This window comes from Salmo salar, chromosome 22 (genome assembly GCF_965601325.2).
Source record: "Salmo salar chromosome 22, fSalSal1, whole genome shotgun sequence".
Taxonomy (NCBI): Eukaryota; Metazoa; Chordata; class Actinopteri; order Salmoniformes; family Salmonidae; genus Salmo; species Salmo salar.
The window spans coordinates 45734778-45756832 of NC_138312.1; the positions used below are offsets into that span (position 1 = coordinate 45734778).

The window sequence follows — 22055 nt, forward strand, 5'->3', positions numbered from 1 at the left end:
CATTAGGCAAACTATTATAATTTTAGCAACGTTTTCTGCATATTGCACCTTTAAGGTTCAAGGACCTTCTTATATCTTATTTTCAGAGGTAGTGCTAATTTACTATCTAGCATGCTCTGAACTCCTATGTGTAATGGAAGGCAGCCAAAAAAAGGTGTTGTCACTGAAAAGGACAGTATGTGTGTATTTTGAATTTGTGAAATTATTTTGATGTGATATGAAAGTGAAGGGCTTTATGTTTATAGAACCATGTCGCAATTGATGATCGACTACACGTTTAGATGTTTTGGCTGTCTTCCGTAAACACGCGCTGTAACATGGAGATATGGCCGTGTGGGAACACTAACCCAATAATGGCGTGTATTCATTTAACGTTCTGTTTTTTGAAAATTGTTTCTCGCTGATATGAAAGTTATGGTCCTTATCATGCTTCCACAACTGATGCGTGTTAATGTTCAGACCAAGCTTCGGGGCTCTTAACAAAACTCCCCCGTACAGAAGACGCCTTCGTCCAATGACTTAGCTACTGTAATGTGTAATGAAACAGTCATGATCAAGGTTTACGATAACTACCTTAGCTAGCTAAAAAAAAAAAAAAAAAAAAAAAAAAGACTTCTTAACATCTCCAATTAAACACTGACTGCAGTGCCAATCCTTGGCTTAAGAACATATGGTAAGTTAGCTAAAGTTAAGATGTCACGCGAAATTGCTTTCAAAATAGTCAGCGATTTCACCAAACAGTGCGATTATTGTCACATTTCAGTACTGACTTGAGTAGAAAAAAAGTGGACTTGGCTGGGGAAAACGTTACTTTTTTGTTGTTGGGGAAATTACATTTGGTTAGCCAGCTAACGTTAGCTACATTGCCAAATGTAGCTAACTACAGTACATCGACTACACAAATCCATTTCTCTCAAACTTTGATTCGTAATCCATATATTGTTAACTCACTTCATGGCATATGCATTATTGGTTTGACAGTAAGTTACGTTAACTAGCAAGGTAATTTGAATAACGTTTGCTCAACCTGACTGTGCGTGGCAGTTAGTTCACCAGTTTTGATAGCATCGGTAATTGTATAAGGTAAGCTATAAGACATGTATTCAACTTACCTTAGAGGTTTGGTACCTTTCTAAAGCTCTGAAAGCTGTCTCTGTCAATTTTACGTGCAATACGGTGACTTGGTCTGTATTCCGTCGGCCACAATTCAGTCCATACCTCCCATCTACGGAGAGCGCCGCCATCTTTACCAACCCTCTACCATCGTCTTGGTCTTATGTCCGAGCATATAGTTACTCCACCTAGCACAAATTCAAGGGAGGGACTCCCCCAAGGGCTTGTTCTAGTTTTTTTTTGTCTGATGGGACTGACTTTTTCTTTCCTCTCTAATAACCATATGTAATTTCAGCCCTCCTCAGACTTCAGTCCCTCAGTGTATGAATGCTAGAGTTTGTCATTGTAGAACTCTTTCTTTTGAGAAGTGAAAAGAATGGGTCGAATCAGCTGTGGTCTGTCCACTACTATGTCATAGAAGTATACGGTATCATAATGTCCACTTGGAATTAGTGGAAATGTATGCTGCTGACACCTACAAAGTGTTTATCGTTGACATTAGTTTACTACTGACAGGTATTACTTTAAATTCAAAGATTTTATCCATTGCTTTTCACTGACACGATCCAGATTCTCTTACAATAATTTATAGTGAAAACAATATATATTCATTGTAGGGTTTCATAAAGATGAGACCCCCATAGTAAAGAATATTAGAGGCATACTGACCAAACCAGTAATCATGGAAGAGCAGTTGTCTCAACCTTTTTTGGTTACATATTTTGCTTATACCAGAGTACCCCCGAAGTACCCCCTCGTGCATTTACCAGTAGGCCTATGTTGTTATGAAGCTCAAGGGGGTGTGCTTAGTCCCATCCTGTACTGCTTGTTCACCCACGACTGCGTGGCCAGCAGGTATTGCCCTGGAGGCAGAACTGAGTCATTTTCCCTTAGATAGGCCAGCTGCAAAGTCAAATTTGCCTTTATTGTAAAAAATGATGACAACAAAAAAGCTTTTTGGTCCTAATTTAAGGTTAGGCATTAGGGTTAGCAGTGTGGTTAAGGTCAGGGTTTGGTTTAAAATCAGATTTTATGACTTTGTGGCTGTGCCAGCTAGTGACCACTTTGCAGAGCTGCCTCCAGAACAAGATTTATGATGAAAAACGCTAACCTGCGGGTGGCCATGCAAGACTGAAATGGTGCTTTCAAGACAACTGGGAACTCTGGAAATAAACAAGGTAAAATCATGTCAGTGATCTTCAGGTCGGAGCTCTAGAAAGATCCCAGAGTTTCTGACTTGGAATTCCGAGTTGGATGACAGTTCAAAATGATTTTTCCCATTCGGAGATTGTTCCCCCCCCCCCCCCCCCCAGACTTCCCAGTTGTCTTGAACGCACTGAAGTTGGAAGTCAGAGATTTCCCAGATCCAAGTTCCCAGTCGCTGGTGATCAGTCCTACCATCGTCGTGTCATCCACAAACTTGATGATTGTACTGTTTCCGCGTTCAAAACAACAGGGAATTCGGGCATCTTTCTAGAGATCTGAATTTCTGACCTGAAGATCACTGATGTCATGATTTGACCTCAGATTTTTCGGAGTTCCCAGTTGTCTTGAAAGAAAAAAGTGACCTGGCAGTGTGGAAGAGGCTAAATGGATACACCTGGTTCCTAAATTGATGACGTGTCACGCAGCAAGAGTCGAGTAGAGACGGAACGGATTTGGTTCAGTCAGTCATTCTGATGAGCCATTCCCAGCTAGCTAGTTGGTGCTTGTGGCTTCAGCAAGAATTTGAAACTTGTCTGCCAAAGTTGGGACTTGGGAGAGTGTTCAGAATCATTCAATTATTATCGGTGTAATTGTAAAAAAAAAAATGATTTGTACATTTTCTGTGAAAATAACTTGCCTACAATAAATGTGCTTTAGCTGTAACACTGGCCTGATTTTGGAGACACTATCTAGGTACTTCCCTCTCCTTGCTGCAGGAGCAGAGGAGCGTTGATTTTGTGGGGACAGTCGAGTGTAAAAAGGCTACAGAGACAAGCGGGAACCACAGGAACTTCTGTTATGAGTGTGGGGACTTACTGCTGCATGAGACAGTCTTCTGTTTCAGCTGTGAAAAATGGAAGAGGAAAAAAGAGGAAGAAGGCATTGAAGAAAATGATGACGGTTGAGGTTGAATTTGATGAAAATGGGGATAGAAAGGGAGATAGGGGGGTGAAGACTGGTGGCAAGTACAAACAGAGTGAGCAGTATGCCAGGTCGAGTGCCTGAGGTGAAATGGAAGTTAGTTAGGGCAAGCTAAGTGAAGGGGAAGGTGTGGTGAAGAGCTCAGAGCCCGAGCCTTGCATCGATGGACATGAGAAAGAAGAATCTGGTCCAGTAGGAGTGACATTTTTGGAAAAGTAGATCCTTGCCTTTTGGCAGATCCATTTGTGGTTTCAGGGTGGGTGGAAAAGGAGTTGGGTGCAGTTGAGTCAGTTAAGGTAACCCGTAGTGGGCTTGTGATATTTGTGTTTTTCTTCCAGCGAGACGGAGCAGGCGCTTCGTGCCACGCAACTCAGGGCAAGACTGGCAAGACTCAGGGCCATGCAACTCTTCCCTGTGGCTCAGTTGGTAGAGCATGGTGTTTGCAACGCCAGCATGGTGTGTGCAACGCCAGGGTTGTGGGTTCGATTCCCACGGGGGGCCAGTACAAAAAATATAAAAAAATGCATGAAATGAAATGTATGTATTCACTACTGTAAGTCGCTCTGGATAAGAGCGTCTGCTAAATTACTAAAATGTAAATGTAAGATCGGTTTCTTGCTTTGCTCTTAGGAACAGGTCCCCATTGAAAGGAGTGATTACTAGGGTAGCGGTAAATGTGAAGGTGGACCAGCTGAAGGAGAAGATTCCCGGTATTTCTGATGCTTGTCGTTTGATGTAACGTAGGAAGGGTGGCGTGAGTGGTGAGACAGAAGAGTCGTTTTGAGTTTTGATGTTCAGTCTTTGCCCGACAAAGTGATGTTAGGATATTTCAATTATCCAGTGCAAGCTTTTGTGCCAAACCCATTATGTTACAGGTGTCAAGCAATTTTGGCATGTGGCAGCAGTGTGTAGAAGGGAGGTTCCTAGGTGTGAGAAGTGTGCAGAAGGGCATGAGACAAAGGAATGTGTAGTATTGGGGAAAGAAGTGGTATGTGTTAATTATAGGGGTGGACATGATACTGAAGATCAGAAGTGTCCGGTGCGAGAGAGGCAGGTTGAAATGACCAGGGTTAGAGTAGTGGAGAGGGTGTCGTATCCTGAGGCAGTGAAAAAAGTAGAGGAAGATGGTCAAGGGTTTGGGATCCTGAGAGTATATCCGTGAGTAGTAGATCTGTGCCAACACAGAGGGATAGATCAATGAGTGATATATGCTTCAGTAAGGTTGGATTTTTATCGTTCATAGCTATGGTTATCAACTGTACAGCAGAGATGAAATGTAAGTCACAGAAAATAGATGTTGTGGTGGCAGCAGTGAGAAGTATTTGAGGGTATGAGATTTGACTTCAGAAGTGTTACAGGTGGTGCTGTCCGTTTGCCTGGGGTAGGGACAGATAGGGTTGTGGAATAGGGTGGTGGGTTTTAATTACTATTATTATTGATTTCCTTTTAAATTCTTCCATTTTGTGGGTCAAAGTATAATGGATTTATATCCCAGTCTAGTTGGTGGCGGTAATGCAACATAAATTGGATACCAACCGCCATTAAACCTCACCAAAGAAGAAGTACTGCAGGAGGGAAGGACACTGTTCCCTGTATAGTTGTGTTGCTGGCTTGCAGCGCAAACTCTCCCCAGTGAGCAATGGACTGTATCACAGTGACATCCAGATGCTTACTACCAATATTACAAGTTATTTTTCATGTAGGTTGCTATCCTACTTGAAATATAAACAAGTTGGATGGAAGAAATTGGCCACTTTAGCTACCGCCTGCGACATGAGAAGCAACTGTTGGCCAGTGGGATGCAACTAATGTCAGGAAAGCACCTCGATACAACACCATTGCACTTGTCATTCACACCGGCTTGTTATGTTAGCTAATTGGCATGTCACGGTGACATCCAGATGGTTACCAATACTACAAGTTACTTCTCCCTCTACCATCAAAATAAACACGTTTTAACTAGCGCCATGATGCTGTTGTTTCCAGCTAGCCAGCCCAGCATATAAACTAGCTAGCTGGGAAGGGCTCATCAGACAACTGAACCGAATCCATTCATCTCCAGACTTGACTCTCAGCTACATGACATACATCATCAATTTGGGCACCAAGGTGTCTGTATAGCCTCTCCATGGCAGTGTGGTGCCAGGACAGCAACCTCTCCCTCAACGTCAGTAAGACCAAGGAGCTGATCGTGAACTACAGGAAACGGGGGGGGGGGGGCGTGCACGCCCCTATCCACCTCAACAGGGCTGTTGGGGAGCGGGTCGAGAGCGTCAAGTTCCTCGGTGTCCAAACCCTACACTGCAAAAAGTGAAATCTAAACAAGCTATATATCTTATATTGATTTATAATTCTCTTAAAATGACCTATTTTCTTGTTTTTTTCATACCAAGCTAAATTATCTAATGTCATTTTTGCTTATTTTTGTGGTGTTATTTACATATTGCATCCTGATTGGCCATATGCTAATGAAGGCCAGTGGGAATTTAGAGGTTCATGAAGAAAGCGTCTCTCTCTCTCTCTCTCATGGGGCTTGTAATGTGAAGCAATGTCAAGTTAGCAATACATTTTCCTTCATGAAGATACTCCTTTAGTTGTTATTTTACTCACGTATAGACAAGTCTGATTACACGATATGGTTTCAGAAGTGGACTAGAACGAGTGTATTTACTAACATAGTTTATCTTACCGGGTTGAAAAGTTTTGGGAAGAAAATTGAAGAGGCTAATCAGCATGGAAGACGTCGCAGGAGAAGCGCAGCAGTGAGTAGAGGAAGAGGCCAGGCTCCTGTTCAAGGTGCAGCGGGAGGGGCACAGATACTCACGCATACAGGCCCAAGTGCTACATTGTGCTTACAGCCACTAGAGCTGTTTGATTTTTCTAAACCGCAAGAATGGACCAAATGGATTAGGAGTTGCGAGCGCATTTGTCAGGTGAGTAATCTTCACACATCTACCGAGGAGAATCAGGGGAACAACCTCATATACTGTTTGGGCGATGAAGCAGGTGACGTTTTGAGGTCCAAACCTAAACAAACTCGAGCAACAACAATATGGACAAGTAAGAGACAGATTTCATACATTCTTTATTGTGAAAAAGAATATGATCTATGAGAGAGCCCGCTTTAACATGTGGAGACAGAGGGGAAATTAAACAGGATTATTTTGTCACAGCCTTATATGCCCTAGCAGAGCATTGCAACTATGGACATTTGCATGATTAACTAAATAGAGACTAGGCTATTCGTTGGGTTAGCAGACGTGTCTGTCAGAATGGATGCAGCTAGATAAAGATCTCACGCTAGAGAGAGCCATTGAGATGGCAAGGCAAACTGAAGTGAAAAAGCATCAAAGTTGCCTGTGAGGTGACACAGTAACAACAAAAGAGGCATGCTCAGTGGATAGAGTTATGCAGAAAGGCAGCCAGTGTCAGTGCAAACAGAAATTTCAGCATGAGAAAGCTAGCCATGCAAATGCTAATGACAAAAAGCAGTCCTTGTCAACTGTGGAAAAATCCCTGCACATCCATGAGCAGTGTCCAGCTTATGAAGTAGTGTGTCACATTACCAACGTGTGCGTGTATATCATCAAGAGCCGTAAACGAGGTTCAAGAAGAGGATGACAGCATTTTCCTAGGAACAATAACAGCAGGAGGTGACCCATGGATGATTGACATTTAAGTGATGGATAGAAATGTTAAATTCACAATAGACACAGGTGCCGATGTGACTTATCCCAGACAATGTGCTAAATCACATTTTTGCAGGAACCAGCAAGCCAGCTCTGCAAAAGCCCCCCAAAAACACTGCTAGGAGCAGAAAGAGCACCGCTGGACGTGATCAGCGTTCCAAGTGTGGTTCTCGAAGGCAAAAAAGGAGACACTGGAGGACGTGTATGATGTCATCAGAGATCTACACACAGCTTTACTGGGCAGGCCAGCTATCACAAAGCTTGAGCTAGTTGCTCGACAGCATTGATTTACAGACATTGAAAGAAAGCATCCAAAGCTGTGCAGTGGTCTTGGCACAGTATAACAACCATATACCATCAAGCTGAAACCCAGGGCAGAGCCCTACTCACTCCACCACGGATTTCTCTGACATTGCTGCCAAAAGTTAAGAGCTAGAGCACATGCAAGAGTATGAGAATCCACCAGAGGAGATACATCACGCCAGACACAACTACCGGCTAAGTTGTTACCCAAAATCACATGAACACCATCAACGGGCAGAAAGGGACGCACCCCAAGGGAAATCTCACCTTGCACTAGGTCAGATATAAGTTAGACTTTGTGCAAGGCTACAGACAATGTATTCAAACCATTCCCTTGAATCAGGACACTGGTTCCTATATCTGTCTCCAGAGAAAAAGGCAGAACAGACTCCAAAACAAACGATTCAGAGGCATCAGTGTCTCGCAGAATCTTTACTGGCACTTCCCAATAGTGAAACATAACCCTCTGAGACAAATGGCGAATAATCAGTACTAAAAGGTTTGGACAATTATTGGGCTTGCGCAACAGGATTAACATGAGGAACAGGCCCAGCTAACGCAACAGGTTTTAAATTTGTGCTGGCCAATCTGTGGAACTTTTTACCAAGGACAGGACATTCATTCTTCCAGTGGCCTTTACCTTGACAATAATAAAAAAAAATATTTACATTCTGTCCACATGAACCACGTTCGGATCTAGATGGAAATGTGTCATTACCAGAACCAAAGGAATTTGCTGACCGAAATCCACTTGAACTGTTCCTCTGCCCTCAATCTCGCATACGGGACCCTCCAAAACTGCCTTTCTGGGTCGGTACGTACTCATCTGCCAAAACAGCAGCTTCAGATGCAATCCGTACTTTATGTTCATTTATATAGGTAACAAGGCGGTCAGGGACAGATTCTTTAAATTGTTTGAGGACAACCAGGTTGCACAAACCTTCAAAACTAGTGACTGCTGATGTAACAGTGTAGGTTCCGTCCCTCTCTTCGCCCCAACCCGGGCTCGAACCAGGGACCCTTGCACACATCAAGAACTGACACCCCACGAAGCATCGTTACCCATCGCGCCACAAAAGCCGCAACGCAAGGGGAAACCCTACTTCAAGTCTCAGAGCGAGTGACGTCACTGATTGAAATGCTATTAGCGCGCATCACCGCTAACTAACTAGCCATTTCACATCGGTTACACTGACACAGTACACCAACGATTGAATTGAGTTAACAAATCCTGTGAAAACTCAACATGGGACTGTTTTTTTACCTTTCAATGTTCTGAAACTCTGTCGATACACTTCAGGGACCAACTCGTAAGCATGCAGGACAGCAGTTTTAACCTTTACGTAATCGTCACTATCTGTAGCGCTAAGAGATGAGTAAGCCTCCTGAGCCTTACCGGTCAAAACACACTGTAGCATCAAAGTACGGTCTGCATCAGGCCAAGCCCGAGAGTCTGCAACATGTTCAAATAACATAAAAAATTAGTCAGGATCCTTTTCAGTAAATTTAGGCAACAACCGAAGATTACCAGCAACATCAAAAAGCGGGGAACGACCAGGGGAACAGCGTCCCATTGGGGAGCTTGAGTAGTCATTCTCTAAAGAAAATTCACCTGAAAGCTTGCCTTCTCTGACAAGTTCTAACCGCTGATGTTGCAACCACAGTTTAGCTTGTTCCGTATCCTGCTTCAACCTTTCCAAAACAAGTTAATGATTTAGCTGCAATAAAAGTAACTCCTTTTCTGCTCAAATGTCAAGCCAGAACTAGAAACAATTGGTACATACAATACAGCTGGACTAGGTTCACTCAATTCTGCCTTCAAAATACCATCTGAAAGCAAATTAGCTGACAGAATAGACTTCACTGTATCCTTGAGACGTTTGTCACTAATCTCAACATGATAATATTCACTCAACTTCAAAAGCTGTTCCTTCGTAAACTGCATAAGCAACTCTTCTGAAGGAGCACACAATCCTCAATAGACGCCATAATGCTACTAACTAATGAACAGATTAGTAGCCCAATCTTTGAATAGCCCTAATGAGCACATCGACTACAGAACAAGAAGTGCATAGCTGACTTAACAGTGCAAAAACAGATGAGTGTATTACTTGAGTTTCCAAAAATCCTATTGTTAAACTTGCACTAGAGCACAATGAGGAACCAGCTCGCTGGTAACCAACCCCGAACCACGGATGTGCTCCCGAGAAAACTACTCTGACCTCTATCACCACACAAAAATAACAAACAACGCACAACGTGCCCCCAGTGGGAACATGCCGCTATACCTAACAGGGGGAAAGACCATAGCTCTGGGCAAGGAGTTATGTCTGCCTCAAAACATCTCACTGTCATATATTGCAAAGACAACTCACCTCCATAATCTGATGACCCAACAGGGAACAGAACAAAGTGTCTCTAGACAGTACAGGAAAAGAGACTTTGTTGTCTTCTCTCCACCGATGCACCAAATCAAAACGTGTAGTAAATAAACAAACAAGTCATTAAACCAATACCTTAAAAGGCAATTTCTCTAAACCAACTGAAGTGTGATTAAACACACAGCTAACTACAAAATGTCAACATGTAACTCCCAATATACAATAGCGCATACAAATGGATTAATAGCCATACAGGCTTCTGGGACAATACCAGAACTAAACAAACCACAAGACCCACCAAAGGGTCACCAATTAGCGCTAACCAATTACCATACACCATGTTTACTAGGGATAACGTCAAAATAGCCAAGGCAAGATCCCGGATGAGCCCCCATTTGTCACAACCTGGCTCTTAGATTGTGACAAGCAAGGGAGTCCACATGTTGGCAGTTAAGGAGTAACAAAAATATTTATTAAATATTTTATCTCCTAGTTGATCCCAAACCCAGGTGCAACTTGTCACCTTAATGACCAAATCAGCTCCACCTGTCCCCAATCTGCAAATAAAAGCACAAACACAGAGAAGGAGGCGGGGAGAGCAAGGGGGGTGTAACAGTGTAGAGAAAAATACAAACATCCCATTGTCGTACAGACCCTTGGTTCACTAGCCAGGTTGAAGATCTTCAGCAAGCTCAATGCAAACATGGGCTTCTGGCAGATCCCGCTAACCGAGGAGTCAGTTAAGCTAACAACCTTCATCACACCTTTCGGGCATTACTACTTCAACCGTCTGACTTTCGGTATCGCTTCAGGGCCTGAACACTTCCAAAACAGAATGGTGACAGAGGGTACTGAAGGCCTAAAAGGTGTGGTATGTCTTATAGATCATGTTTTTGTTTGATTGTCAAATACAGGAGGAGCAAGATGCAAGACTTCATACCTCATTGCAGAAGATGGAAAAAGCCGGCTTAACTCTGAACATGGACAAATGTGACCTGTCAATGCAGGAAGGGAAGTTCCTGTGCCTCATTATCTTGGACAAAGGAGTACAGCCTGACCGACAAAGACAGAGGCTGTCAAGGAGATGGCGGAGCCATCCAAAGTCGGCGAGCTGCGGAGTTTCCTAGGAATGGTGAACCAGCTGGGAAAGTTCATCCCTCAGTTAGCAGAAAAGGACAAACCTCTGAGACCTACTCTCAAAGGAAAAACACTGGTACTAGGGGGGCCGACCAAGTCAGAGCCTTCAAAGAGCTGAAGGAGCTGACATCCACACCCGTGCTAGCCCTGTAAGTCCCAAACAAAGAGATCAAGGTGTCAGCCGATGCATCTTCCTACGGACTAGGAGTAGTGCTGCTGCAGAAGAATAGCGAGGAATATAGACCCATTGCCTACACTTTCCGGTCTCTCACACCGACTGAGCAGAGATAAGCTCAAGTGGAAAAAGAAGCTCTGGGGCTGACATGGGCATGTGAAAGACTCATAGACTTTCTCATTGATCAACACTTTGTTGGAAACTGATCACAAACCTCTCCTGAGTCTTCTGGGGAACTAACCCTACGACAACCTTCCCCCACGTATCCAACACTTAAGGATGAGACTTATGAGGTACTCCTACAGGATTGCTCATGTCCCTGGAAAGAGTCTGTGAAACTGCAGACACGCTGTCACATGGGCCAGTCAAAGCCAAAGCTACTGCTGCGGAAAAGGAGCTCATGGAGTGCACAAATATCTATGTAGATGCGATCATAAAACAGCTTCCAGTGAGTGTTTCCTACATGGATAATATGAGAGAACAACTCAAAGCCAACAGTGTGCGCTCAAAAGTCATGACAATGTGTCAGGAAGGATGGTCTGAATGCAAAGGACCACTGAAACTGTACTGGGCAGAACATGCTTTTCTCACAGTGCACAATGGTCTCCTGTTGAAAGGAACAAGAACATTCCATCAGCCTTACAAAATGATGTCCTCACTAAGCTACACGAGGGTCATCAAGGTGTGGTCAGGTGCAGAGAATGTGCTCAACAGGCTGTGTGTTGGCCTGGACTCAGCCAGCAACTGAACTAATTGTGCATAACTGCAGGACATGAATCAAAGAGCACACAAACCACACAGAACCACTCATACCATCACTACTTCCTGTGAGACGCTGGCAAAGATTGGGAGCGGACTTGTTCACTCTGAAAAGCACCACCTACCTGCTAGTTGTGAGCTACTTCTCAAGGTATGTGGAAATCACAAACCTGTCACTAACAAAGTCTCTGGACATCGTACTCCATTGGAAGTCCATCTTCGCCCGCCATGGGGTACCTGAGGTCCTGGTTACGGACACTGGGCCTCAGTTCTCTGGAAGACCCCTTTCTGACTTTGCTGCAGAGTATGGATTTTTCCATGTCACCAGCAGTCCAAAGTTCCCGCAAAGCAACGGAGATGCGGAACACACCGTTCAGACTGTGAAGAACCTCCTCAAGAAAGCAGCTGACCCTTAGGCCAGCAAAGCAAGGTATCTGTCAACTCCACTCCAGAATGGCTTTAACCCGGCGCAACTAATGATGGGATGACAGCTTCGTACCACAGTGCCAACACTCCCATCGCTGCTAAACCCATCACACACAAACACAGCTGCGGTCAGCTCAAAGGAAAAGGAGAGAAGGAGTGCAGATAAGCAACGCTTCAACAAGCATCACAGAGTCAGCTACCTGAGCAGTGACTGACTAAAAAGTCACGGGAACAGTGCTGAGGGAACATGCAGCACCACGATCCTACATGGTGGAAGTTCCCCATGGGTCTGTCCGCAGGAACAGACATCACCCCATCTCTATGGATGGACCTGAGAACAACAACGCTACGCAGGAGAAGATTGAAGTGTCTTCACCACTCTAACACACAGAATTGCCAGATCCAGAACTGTCCTCAGCTTTTCTCCCCAGAACAAAGAAACAGGGTGCCACTTATAACCCCCCACCCTAGCCTGGGGTTGACCAATCAGATGTCCTTGCAGTACAACTGGGCCAATGACCAAATAACAAGTATCCTGCTCCAGACTCAATGTACAGAATATAGCACATGTAGCCCTGTGTTCAGGACTGACATTCCACAGATTCTAAACAGCTGTTGAACTGAAAACCAACTCCTATTTACATTGACAATTCCCTATTGACCATTAATACTCTATTTAGTTTTTAGTACTCTCGTCCTCTCATCCTCTGCATTGTGTATTTATCTTCAAAATATTCTTATACCACCAACACACAAGGTAATCATGGATGTACCTGCTACACTCAGAACAAGTTCTGGGCGAGCATTAGTTAAACCTCAGACTTGACTTATAGGTCAGCAAACAAGAACAAAAGACTGAGCTTTAAGTAAAAATTAAAACAACAGCTGACAAGTTGTTACAGTTCTAACTTACCTGTAGGGTAGATTTGTGTTAAAAGAAGTGAGAGATGCATTTTGGGTTCAAGTTTACAGAAATTATTTTATGTTCATGACTATGTAAAATTTTTCCAGAATAACTAGTCAGGAAGAGAGACAGAAGGGCAGAATAATCCCTTGAGGCAGTCTACCCTTTGTTCTCTGAAAAGGGGAGATGTGGTGTTATTTGCTTATTGCATCCTGATTGGCCATATGCTAATGCAGACTTGTGGGAATTTAGGGGTTCACGAGGAAAGCGTCTCTCTCGCCCATGTGGCTTGTAATGTGAAGCAACGTCAAGTTAGCAATACATTAGCCTTCATAAAGATACACGGTTAGTAGTTATTTTACGCACATATAGACAAGTCTGATTGCACAACAATTTTAACCTAAAAAAGGCTTAATACAAGAAATTGATCTTATTTCAAGATATATTTCAAGATTTAAATATCACTCAATATAAGATATTTAGGCTTGCTTATATTTAACTTTTTGCAGTGAGGACTTAAAGTGGTCCAGGCACACCGTCGTACAGCGGGTGGTGTGGACAGCCCTGTACATCACTGGGCCCGAGCTCCCTGACATCCAGGACCTCTACATCAGGCGGTGTGAAAGGAAGGTCCGGAAAATTGTTAGACTCCAGCCACCCAAGCCATAGACTGTTCTCCCTGTTTCCGCATGGCGAGCGGTACTGGAGCATCGAGTCTGATACCAACAGGCTCCTGAACAGCTTCTATCCCCAAGCCATGACTGCTAAATAGCTAACAAAATGGCTATACAGACTGTCTGCATTGACCCTTTTATTTTTGCAGACTATGCACACTCACAGGACTCTACACACTCACTCACACACACAAACTCATACTGACACTCCAACACACATACACACACTCACACAAACACACTTGATTTGGCCACGCACACACATTCATGCTGACTCTACACACACTTACACACACTCACTCACATAAGATCATCATATATGCTGTTGCTACTCTGTTTATCATACATCCTGATGCCTAGGCACCTTATCCCGATACATACCTACCTACCCTTACCACTCCAGTATCCCTGCACATTGTAAATATAGTATTGGCACTGACCCTGGAACTGACGCTGTATATAGCTTACTTACTTTCTTGTGTTCTTTCTGATGTGTTTTTGTTCTACTTTAATTTGTTTTATAGTACTACTGATTTTGAGTACTGCATTGTTGGGAAAGAGCAAGAAAGGCATTTCACTGTACTTGTGCATGTGACAATAAAACATGAAACTTATTCGCAAGTAAGTACCTTCTGTGCATAGGCCGAGTACCTCCAGGGGTCCATCTAGGCTAGCCCAGGTTGAGAACCACTGGTGTATAATGCATTTTTTAAAATCAGGCTTGGGAAGTGGACTCAAAAGGTCATTAAAGCACATCTCCTTGTCTGTACACACCTGCACTATCTCTCCCTGCTGTCAGTCCCTACAGAAGGGAGTGTGTTTTGGTGTGGTGTAGCCTCAGGCAGGGTGTGGGAAAGCCTGTTTGAATCCAGCAGATTACTGGATTCTCTTTAGCCTGTCCACCACACCCATCCTGACAGACACACACACACACGCGCATTTAAGACTTCTTACTTAATCTAAAAAACATGAACATACACACACACACACACAAACACAGCGAATGACTTACTCACACTCAAACAAAAAGACAGACAAGAACACAGACATGCACACACACACACCTACCTGAAACAGTCATCCGGACTCGATAAACCAACCAACCAACATACCCAGATGACATATTGTCCTCATTGTCTTACAGGAATTATTGCACAATTACAGTGATAATTAAATATGTTCTACACTCTTGTGGCTTTGAGTCAATGACTCTTATCATGGAGTGAAATTCAGATAATCTCATATGACTACATTGATTACAGTCACGTCATCTCAAATGATTACATTTCCTGTGTAGCGTGCCCGTTCTTTGATGACACAAGTGCTCATTGTCCCAGGTTGTCAGTACTCTGTGGGGACAGAAGAAGTCCTGAAGACTGCTCCTATCCCAGCCAGGCACCCATGCCTGGCACATAATGTGCAATGGATGGGATTGGACTAATTCACTTAACAGCCATTGTTTTTACAACAGCCTAACCCATTCTATAGCATCTACTGTACACTGTGTGTCACTGAAGAAAGCAACAAGGCTTTGGGCCTAATTCATTACATTTGCATAATGTTAGACAAAGAAAGACATCCGTTTGAGTACTGAGTACTCCTCTCTTTGTTTAGGTTGATTTTAAAGTGAAAGTGATCATGACATTGACCTAAATATGCCGAACTAATAATAAAACACATAGCCTAACCCTAAATTGTCTTTGTCAGTTTTTTATCCAAAATGGCTTCTTTGGAATCATTAGGCTAATTTACCAATGTGTTGTGAATATCGGTAGGTAGAATTCAGCACAGGGATTCTTGACAGCTGGGAAATGGGCATCACAGAGAAACAGGTTGTGGCTGAATGGCCTATATCCATATGCACATAGTAGAATTATTTTCTTACAATTGTCATTCATTTTGTAATACACACTCTCCTTCTCCACCTGTCTGGCACTCAGACTCTCCTCCCACCTGATTCTAGTTTAAGGGACAAGAGAAGTCAATCATTAATCACTTTGCTATTTGGACAGGTTCCCTCATTGGTGATAATCAACAACAGCACATGCTCACTGGACTGCCGCTGAAGCCTCTAATCAGTACACAAAGAGATAAAGATGTTCTTTCTCCATTGCCAATACCCAGAGGTGCTGTTAATGAATGTGTTATGCCCCAGAACTGAGGTCAATTCTAGGATATTGATGTTTCATCACAAGCCTGAATTTGGGTTGGAAATAGCATTTGTAAGACATCCAGAATGTGGATATATTAATTTGTGTTTCCCCCCACCTTCACAGGGTTTTACTAAAACCAGTTCCCACATGAAAAAATACTATAGTACAGTCGTGGCCAAAAGTTTTGAGAATGACACAAATATTTATTTTCACAATTTGTGATTGGTTGATTCTACTGTCATTCCAAAATGCTGCTCTAATTTAAGTCAATGTCAATGACGTTGCCTGGTGCCTTCTATTCAAAGTCTGAGGGCCTAGTCAATGAGCGTTGAGCCCAGCTAGATTATATCTACCAAGAGACTACCAAAGAAACATTCTGATTGGATATTTTTTTCTCTTGGATATTAACCCTTCTTTTTCCAACACAAACTGAAGAAATTCAATTGGAAGATCATTACATTGTCACGTCCTGACCATAGAAAGCTTTTATTTTCTATGGTAGAGTAGGTCAGGGTGTGACGGGGTTTTGTCTAGTTTATTTATGTCTATGTTGGTTCTAGTGTCTTTTTTCTATGTTGGGGGTTTTGTCTAGTTTATGTATTTCTATGTGGGGTTCTAGTTTCTGTATTTCTATGTTGTTGTTTTTGGGGATGATCTCCAATTAGAGGCAGCTGGTCATCGTTGTCTCTAATTGGGGCTCATATTTAAGTTGTTGTTTTTCCCACTAGGTTTGGTGGGAGATTATTTTGAGTTAGTGTATGTTGCACCTCTTCGTCACGGTTTGTTGTTTTGTTTAGTAGTTTATTTGTATGTCTTGCATAGTTTCACAGTTATAATAAAATGTGGAACGATACACATGCTGCGCCTTGGTCCCATTCTTCAGACAGCCGTGACATACATGATGAGGGTAAAGAATCAGCTAATAAAGGAAACTACATGGAAATACTGGATTTCTTGGCTGAGTATGACAGCACGTTAAACTGCCATTTGGCTACGACTATCGTGTTCACAGGCACTTCCAGTAAAATCCAAAATGACCGAATACACGCCGTCAAGAATGTAATGACAGATGTCAGGGGGTTTTCTTCAATTCTTCCTTCATATCTAACCATCATGGTTGACGAGACGACAGACATCAGCAATGTAGCCCAAATGTCTTATGTGTTGCGTTACACTACCGATGGTGGTGTGAAGGAAAGGTTTTCAAATTTGAGGATGTAACTGAGGATAAACAGGCAGAAGCGGTTGCTGCCCGAATGATCAGCTTTTTAGAGGAGTGTGAATGCACAGCCAAAGTTGTGGCACAGTGTTATGATGGGGCCACAGTCATGGCCTCTGGTATAAACGGAGTACAAGCCAAGGTGAAAGAAACTATCCCGCAAGCTCTGTTCATTCATTGCTATACCCACACTCTTAATCTGGTGATGTCACAAGGTGCTGGTAAACTAAAATAATGCAATATTTTTTTTCTCTCATCTTGGTGGCCTAGCAGCTTTTTTCTCAAGATCTGTCAAACAAACAAAACTACTGGATGAAATATGCCAGCGACGACTACCCAGAGTGGCGCCAACACTATGGAATTTCTCCTCACCGTTAGTTTGCACTGTGTATGAAATAAAGGTGGAACCCATTGAACTCTTTCAATACATAGTGGACCATCACAATGACTCTGATGAAGACACCAATCACAGCGCAGATGGATACATGATGCACCTGACAAGCTTAGAGTTCTGCTTCCTGCTATCCGCGTTCTACTCCATATTTGCATACTCCGACATGCTGTTTGGAATATTGCAGAACAGGGAGTTTGACATGCAGTTCTGCTTGTCCAGGGTGGACGACTTCTGCAACACCACAGAGAGAGAAAAAGGAAAATTCGATTCCATCTATGAGGACACTGTGAGTGAGACCGGAGATCCAAAGGGGCGCAGGACACAAGAGCCCGGCTGATCTGCTCCACTTTCTCCAGCAGAAGAGACTAATTGATAGTATGCACCAATTGTATCTGCTTACCTGTCTAGTTGTGACCATTCCAGTGTCCACTGCATCAGTAGAAAGAACATTTTCTGCACTAAAATGGATCAAGACATATTCCAGGAACGCCACTTGACAGGCCCAACTGTCAGCCCTGACTTTGATCGCAATCGAAAATAACTTATTTCGGATTTAAAATCAAAAGACAATCTATATGAACCTGCCATTGCCCATTTCATAAAGAAGGACAGGAGAATGGACTTTGTTTTTTAAATGATAATCATAATGGTGAGTGGACTTTTTGTTTTCATCGACAGCTTGCTTTTTGTTGCTATCCTGTTTATATCATTTTGACCCCTTCACTTTTTCCATATTTTGTTACGTTACAGCTTTATTCTAACATGTATTAAATAAAAGAAATCCTCAGCAATCTACACACAATATGTCATAATTTAAATTTTTTACATTTACGTCATTTAGCAGACGCTCTTATCCAGAGCGACTTACAAATTGGTGCATTCACCTTCTGATATCCAGTGGAACAACCACTTTACAATAGTACATCTATCTTTTTTGGGGGGGGGGGGGGGATTAGAAGGATTACTATATCCTATCCCAGGTATTCCTTAAAGAGGTGGGGTTTCAGGTGTCTACGGAAGGTGGTGATTGACTCCGCTGTCGTGGCGTCGTGAGGGAGCTTGTTCCACCATTGGGGTGCCAGAGCAGCGAACAGTTTTGATTGGGCTGAGCAGGAACTGTGCTTCCGCAGAGGTAGGGGGGCCAGCAGGCCAGAGGTGGATGAACGCAGTGCCCTTGTTTGGGTGTCAGGCCTGATCAGAGCCTGAAGGTATGGAGGTGCCGTTCCCCTCACAGCTCCGTAGGCAAGCACCATGGTCTTGTAGCAGATGCGAGCTTCAACTGGAAGTCAGTGGAGTGTGCGGAGGAGCGGGGTGACGTGAGAGAACTTGGGAAGGTTGAACACCAGACGGGCTGCGGCGTTCTGGATGAGTTGTAGGGGTTTAATGGCACAGGCAGGGAGCCCCGCCAACAGGGAGTTGCAGTAATCCAGACGGGAGATGACAAGTGCCTGGATTAGGACCTGCGCCGCTTCCTGTGTGAGGCAGGGTCGTACTCTGCGAATGTTGTATAGCATGAACCTACAGGATCGGGTCACCGCCTTGATGTTAGCGGAGAACGACAGGGTGTTGTCCAGGGTCACGCCGAGGCTCTTAGCACTCTGGGAGGAGGACACAATGGAGTTGTCCACCGTGATGGCGAGATCATGGAAAGGGCAGTCCTTCCCCGGGGGGAAGAGCAGCTCCGTCTTGCCGAGGTTCAGCTTGAGGTGGTGATCCGTCATCCACACTGATATGTCTGCCAGACATGCAGAGATGCTATTCGCCACCTGGTTATCAGAAGGGGGAAAGGAGAAGATTAATTGTGTGTCGTCTGCATAGCAATGATAGGAGATACCATGTGAGGATATGACAGAGCCAAGTGACTTGGTGTATAGCGAGAATAGGAGAGGGCCTAGAACTGAGCCCTGGGGGACACCAGTGGTGAGAGCACGTGGTGCGGAGACGGATTCTCGCCACGCCACCTGGTAGGAGCGACCTGTCAGGTAGGACGCAATCCAAGAGTGAGCCGGCGCCAGAGATACCCAACTCGGAGAGGGTGGAGAGGAGGATCTGATGGTTCACAGTATCAAAGGCAGCAGATAGGTCTAGAAGGATGAGAGCAGAGGAGAGAGAGTTAGCTTTAGCAGTGCGGAGAGCCTCCGTGACACAGAGAAGAGCCGTCTCAGTTGAATGACCAGCCTTGAAACCTGACTGATTTGGATCGAGAAGGTCATTCTGAGAGAGATAGCAGGAGAGCTGGCCAAGGACGGCACGTTCAAGAGTTTTGGAGAGGCAAGAAAGAAGGGATACTGGTCTGTAGTTGTTGACATTTGAGGGATCGAGTGTAGGTTTTTTGAGAAGGGGTACAACTCTCGCTCTCTTGAAGACGGAAGGGACGTAGCCAGCGGTCAAGGATGAATTGATGAGCGAGGTGAGGTAAGGGAGAAGGTCTCCGGAAATGATCTGGAGAAGAGAGGAGGGGATAGGGTCAAGCGGGCAGGTTATTGGGCAGCCGGCTGTCACAAGACGCAAGATTTCATCTGGAGAGAGAGGGGAGAAAGAGGTCAAAGCATAGGGTAGGACAATGTGAGCAGGACCAGCGGTGTCGTTTGACTTAACAAATGAGGAACGGATGTCGTCGACCTTCTTTTCAAAATGGTTGACGAAGTCATCCGCAGAGAGGGGCAGAGGGGGAGGAGGATTCAGGAGGGAGGAGAAGGTGGCAAAGAGCTTCCTAGGGTTAGAGGCAGATGCTTGGAAGTTAGAGTGGTAGAAAGTGGCTATAGCAGCAGAAACAGAGGAGGAAAATGTAGAGAGGAGGGAGTGAAAAGCTGCCAGGTCCCGCAGGGAGGCTAGTTTTCCTCCATTTCCGCTCGGCTGCCCGGAGCCCTGTTCTGTGAGCTCGCAATGAGTCGTCAAGCCACGGAGCAGGAGGGGAGGACCGAGCCGGTCGGAAGGATAGGGGACATAGAGAGTCAAAGGATGCAGAAAGGGAGGAGAGGAGGGTTGAGGAGGCAGAATCAGGAGATTGGTTGGAGAAGGATTGAGCAGAGGGAAGAGATGATAGGATGGAAGAGGAGAGAGTAGCAGGAGAGAGAGAGCGAAGGTTGCGACGGCGCAATACCATCTGAGTAGGGGCAGAGTGAGTAGTGTTGGAGGAGAGTGAGAGGGAAAAGGATACAAGGTAGTGATCGGAGACTTGGAGGGGAGTTGCAGTGAGATTAGTAGAAGAACAGCATCTAGTGAAGATGAGGTCAAGCGTATTGCCTGTCTTGTGAGTAGAGGGGACGGTGAGAGGGTGAGGTCAAAAGAGGAGAGGAGTGGAAAGAAGGAGGCAGAGAGAAATGAGTCAAAGGTAGACGTAGGGAGGTTAAAGTCACCCAGAACTGTGAGGGGTGAGCCATCCTCAGGAAAGGAACATATGAAGGCGTCAAGCTCATTGATGAACTCTCCAAGGGAACCTGGAGGGCGATAAATGGTAAGGATGTTAAGCTTGAATGGGCTAGTGATTGTGACAGCATGGAATTCAAAGGAGGAGATAGACACATGGGTCAGGGGAGAAAGAGAGAATGTCCACTTGGGAGAGATGAGGATTCCAGTGCCACCACCCCGCTGACCAGATGCTCTCGGGGTGTGCGAGAACACGTGGTCAGACGAGGAGAGAGCAGTAGGAGTAGCAGTGTTTTCAGTGGTAATCCATGTTTCCGTCAGCGCCAAGAAGTCGAGGGACTGGAGGGTAGCATAGGCTGAGATGAACTCTGCCTTGTTGGCTGCAGACCGGCAGTTCCAGAGGCTGCCAGAGACCTGGAACTCCACGTGGGTCGTGCGCGCTGGGACCACCAGGTTAGACTGGCAGTGGCCACGCGATGTGAAGCGTTTGTATGGCTGTGCAGAGAGGAGAGAACATTTACATTTACATTTAAGTCATTTAGCAGACGCTCTTATCCAGAGCGACTTACAAATTGGTGCATTCACCTTATAATATCCAGTGGAACAACCACTTTACAATAGTGCATCTAAATCTTTTAAGGGGGGGGGGGGTTAGAAGGATTACTTTATCCTATCCCAGATATTCCTTAAAGAGGTGGGGTTTCAGGTGTCTCCGGAAGGTGGTGATTGACTCCGCTGTCCTGGCGTCGTGAGGGAGCTTGTTCCACCATTGGGGTGCCAGAGCAGCGAACAGTTTTGACTGGGCTGAGCGGGAACTGTGCTTCCTCAGAGGTAGGGAGGCGAGCAGGCCAGAGGTGGATGAACGCAGTGCCCTTGTTTGGGTGTAGGGCCTGATCAGAGCCTGAAGGTACGGAGGTGCCGTTCCCCTCACAGCTCCGTAGGCAAGCACCATGGTCTTGTAGCGGATGCGAGCTTCGACTGGAAGCCAGTGGAGAGAGCGGAGGAGCGGGGTGACGTGAGAACAGGGATAGACCGACACATAGTTGATAGGCTACAGGAGAGGCTACGCTAATGCAAAGTAGATTGGCATGAAAAATTAACTAAACAGCTGGGGAAGCGAGAGAGCAGGGCCTCCCTCACTAACAATTCACTGAAACACTAAAACGCTAAAATATAACTTTTCTAGCTACCACTAGAAATTAAAATTGATGTAAACTACATTGGTTCAATGT

General features: G+C 44.6%; 1 protein-coding gene and 1 long non-coding RNA gene across 3 annotated transcripts in view; one reads left to right on the forward strand and one right to left on the reverse strand.

The window, feature by feature from the left end:
• The window catches only part of ell2 (elongation factor for RNA polymerase II 2), a 42426-nt gene extending 41026 nt beyond the window's left edge, over positions 1–1400 (reverse strand). The window contains exon 1 of one of the 2 annotated variants that reach the window (XM_045705777.2): positions 1113–1400. In XM_045705777.2, coding sequence (XP_045561733.1) covers positions 1113–1244 — 132 coding nt within the window. In that variant the 5' untranslated portion in view covers positions 1245–1400. The remainder of the gene's footprint in view (positions 1–1112) is intronic. The other variant, XM_014167556.3, reaches the window with a different exon arrangement.
• A 4073-nt stretch (positions 1401–5473) lies between these two features.
• On the forward strand, positions 5474–15382 carry LOC106583417 (uncharacterized). Its single transcript, XR_001323512.2, has 2 exons — positions 5474–6173; positions 13524–15382. It is a non-coding gene; the product is annotated as an uncharacterized LOC106583417 (long non-coding RNA).
• The last annotated feature ends 6673 nt before the right edge of the window (positions 15383–22055 follow it).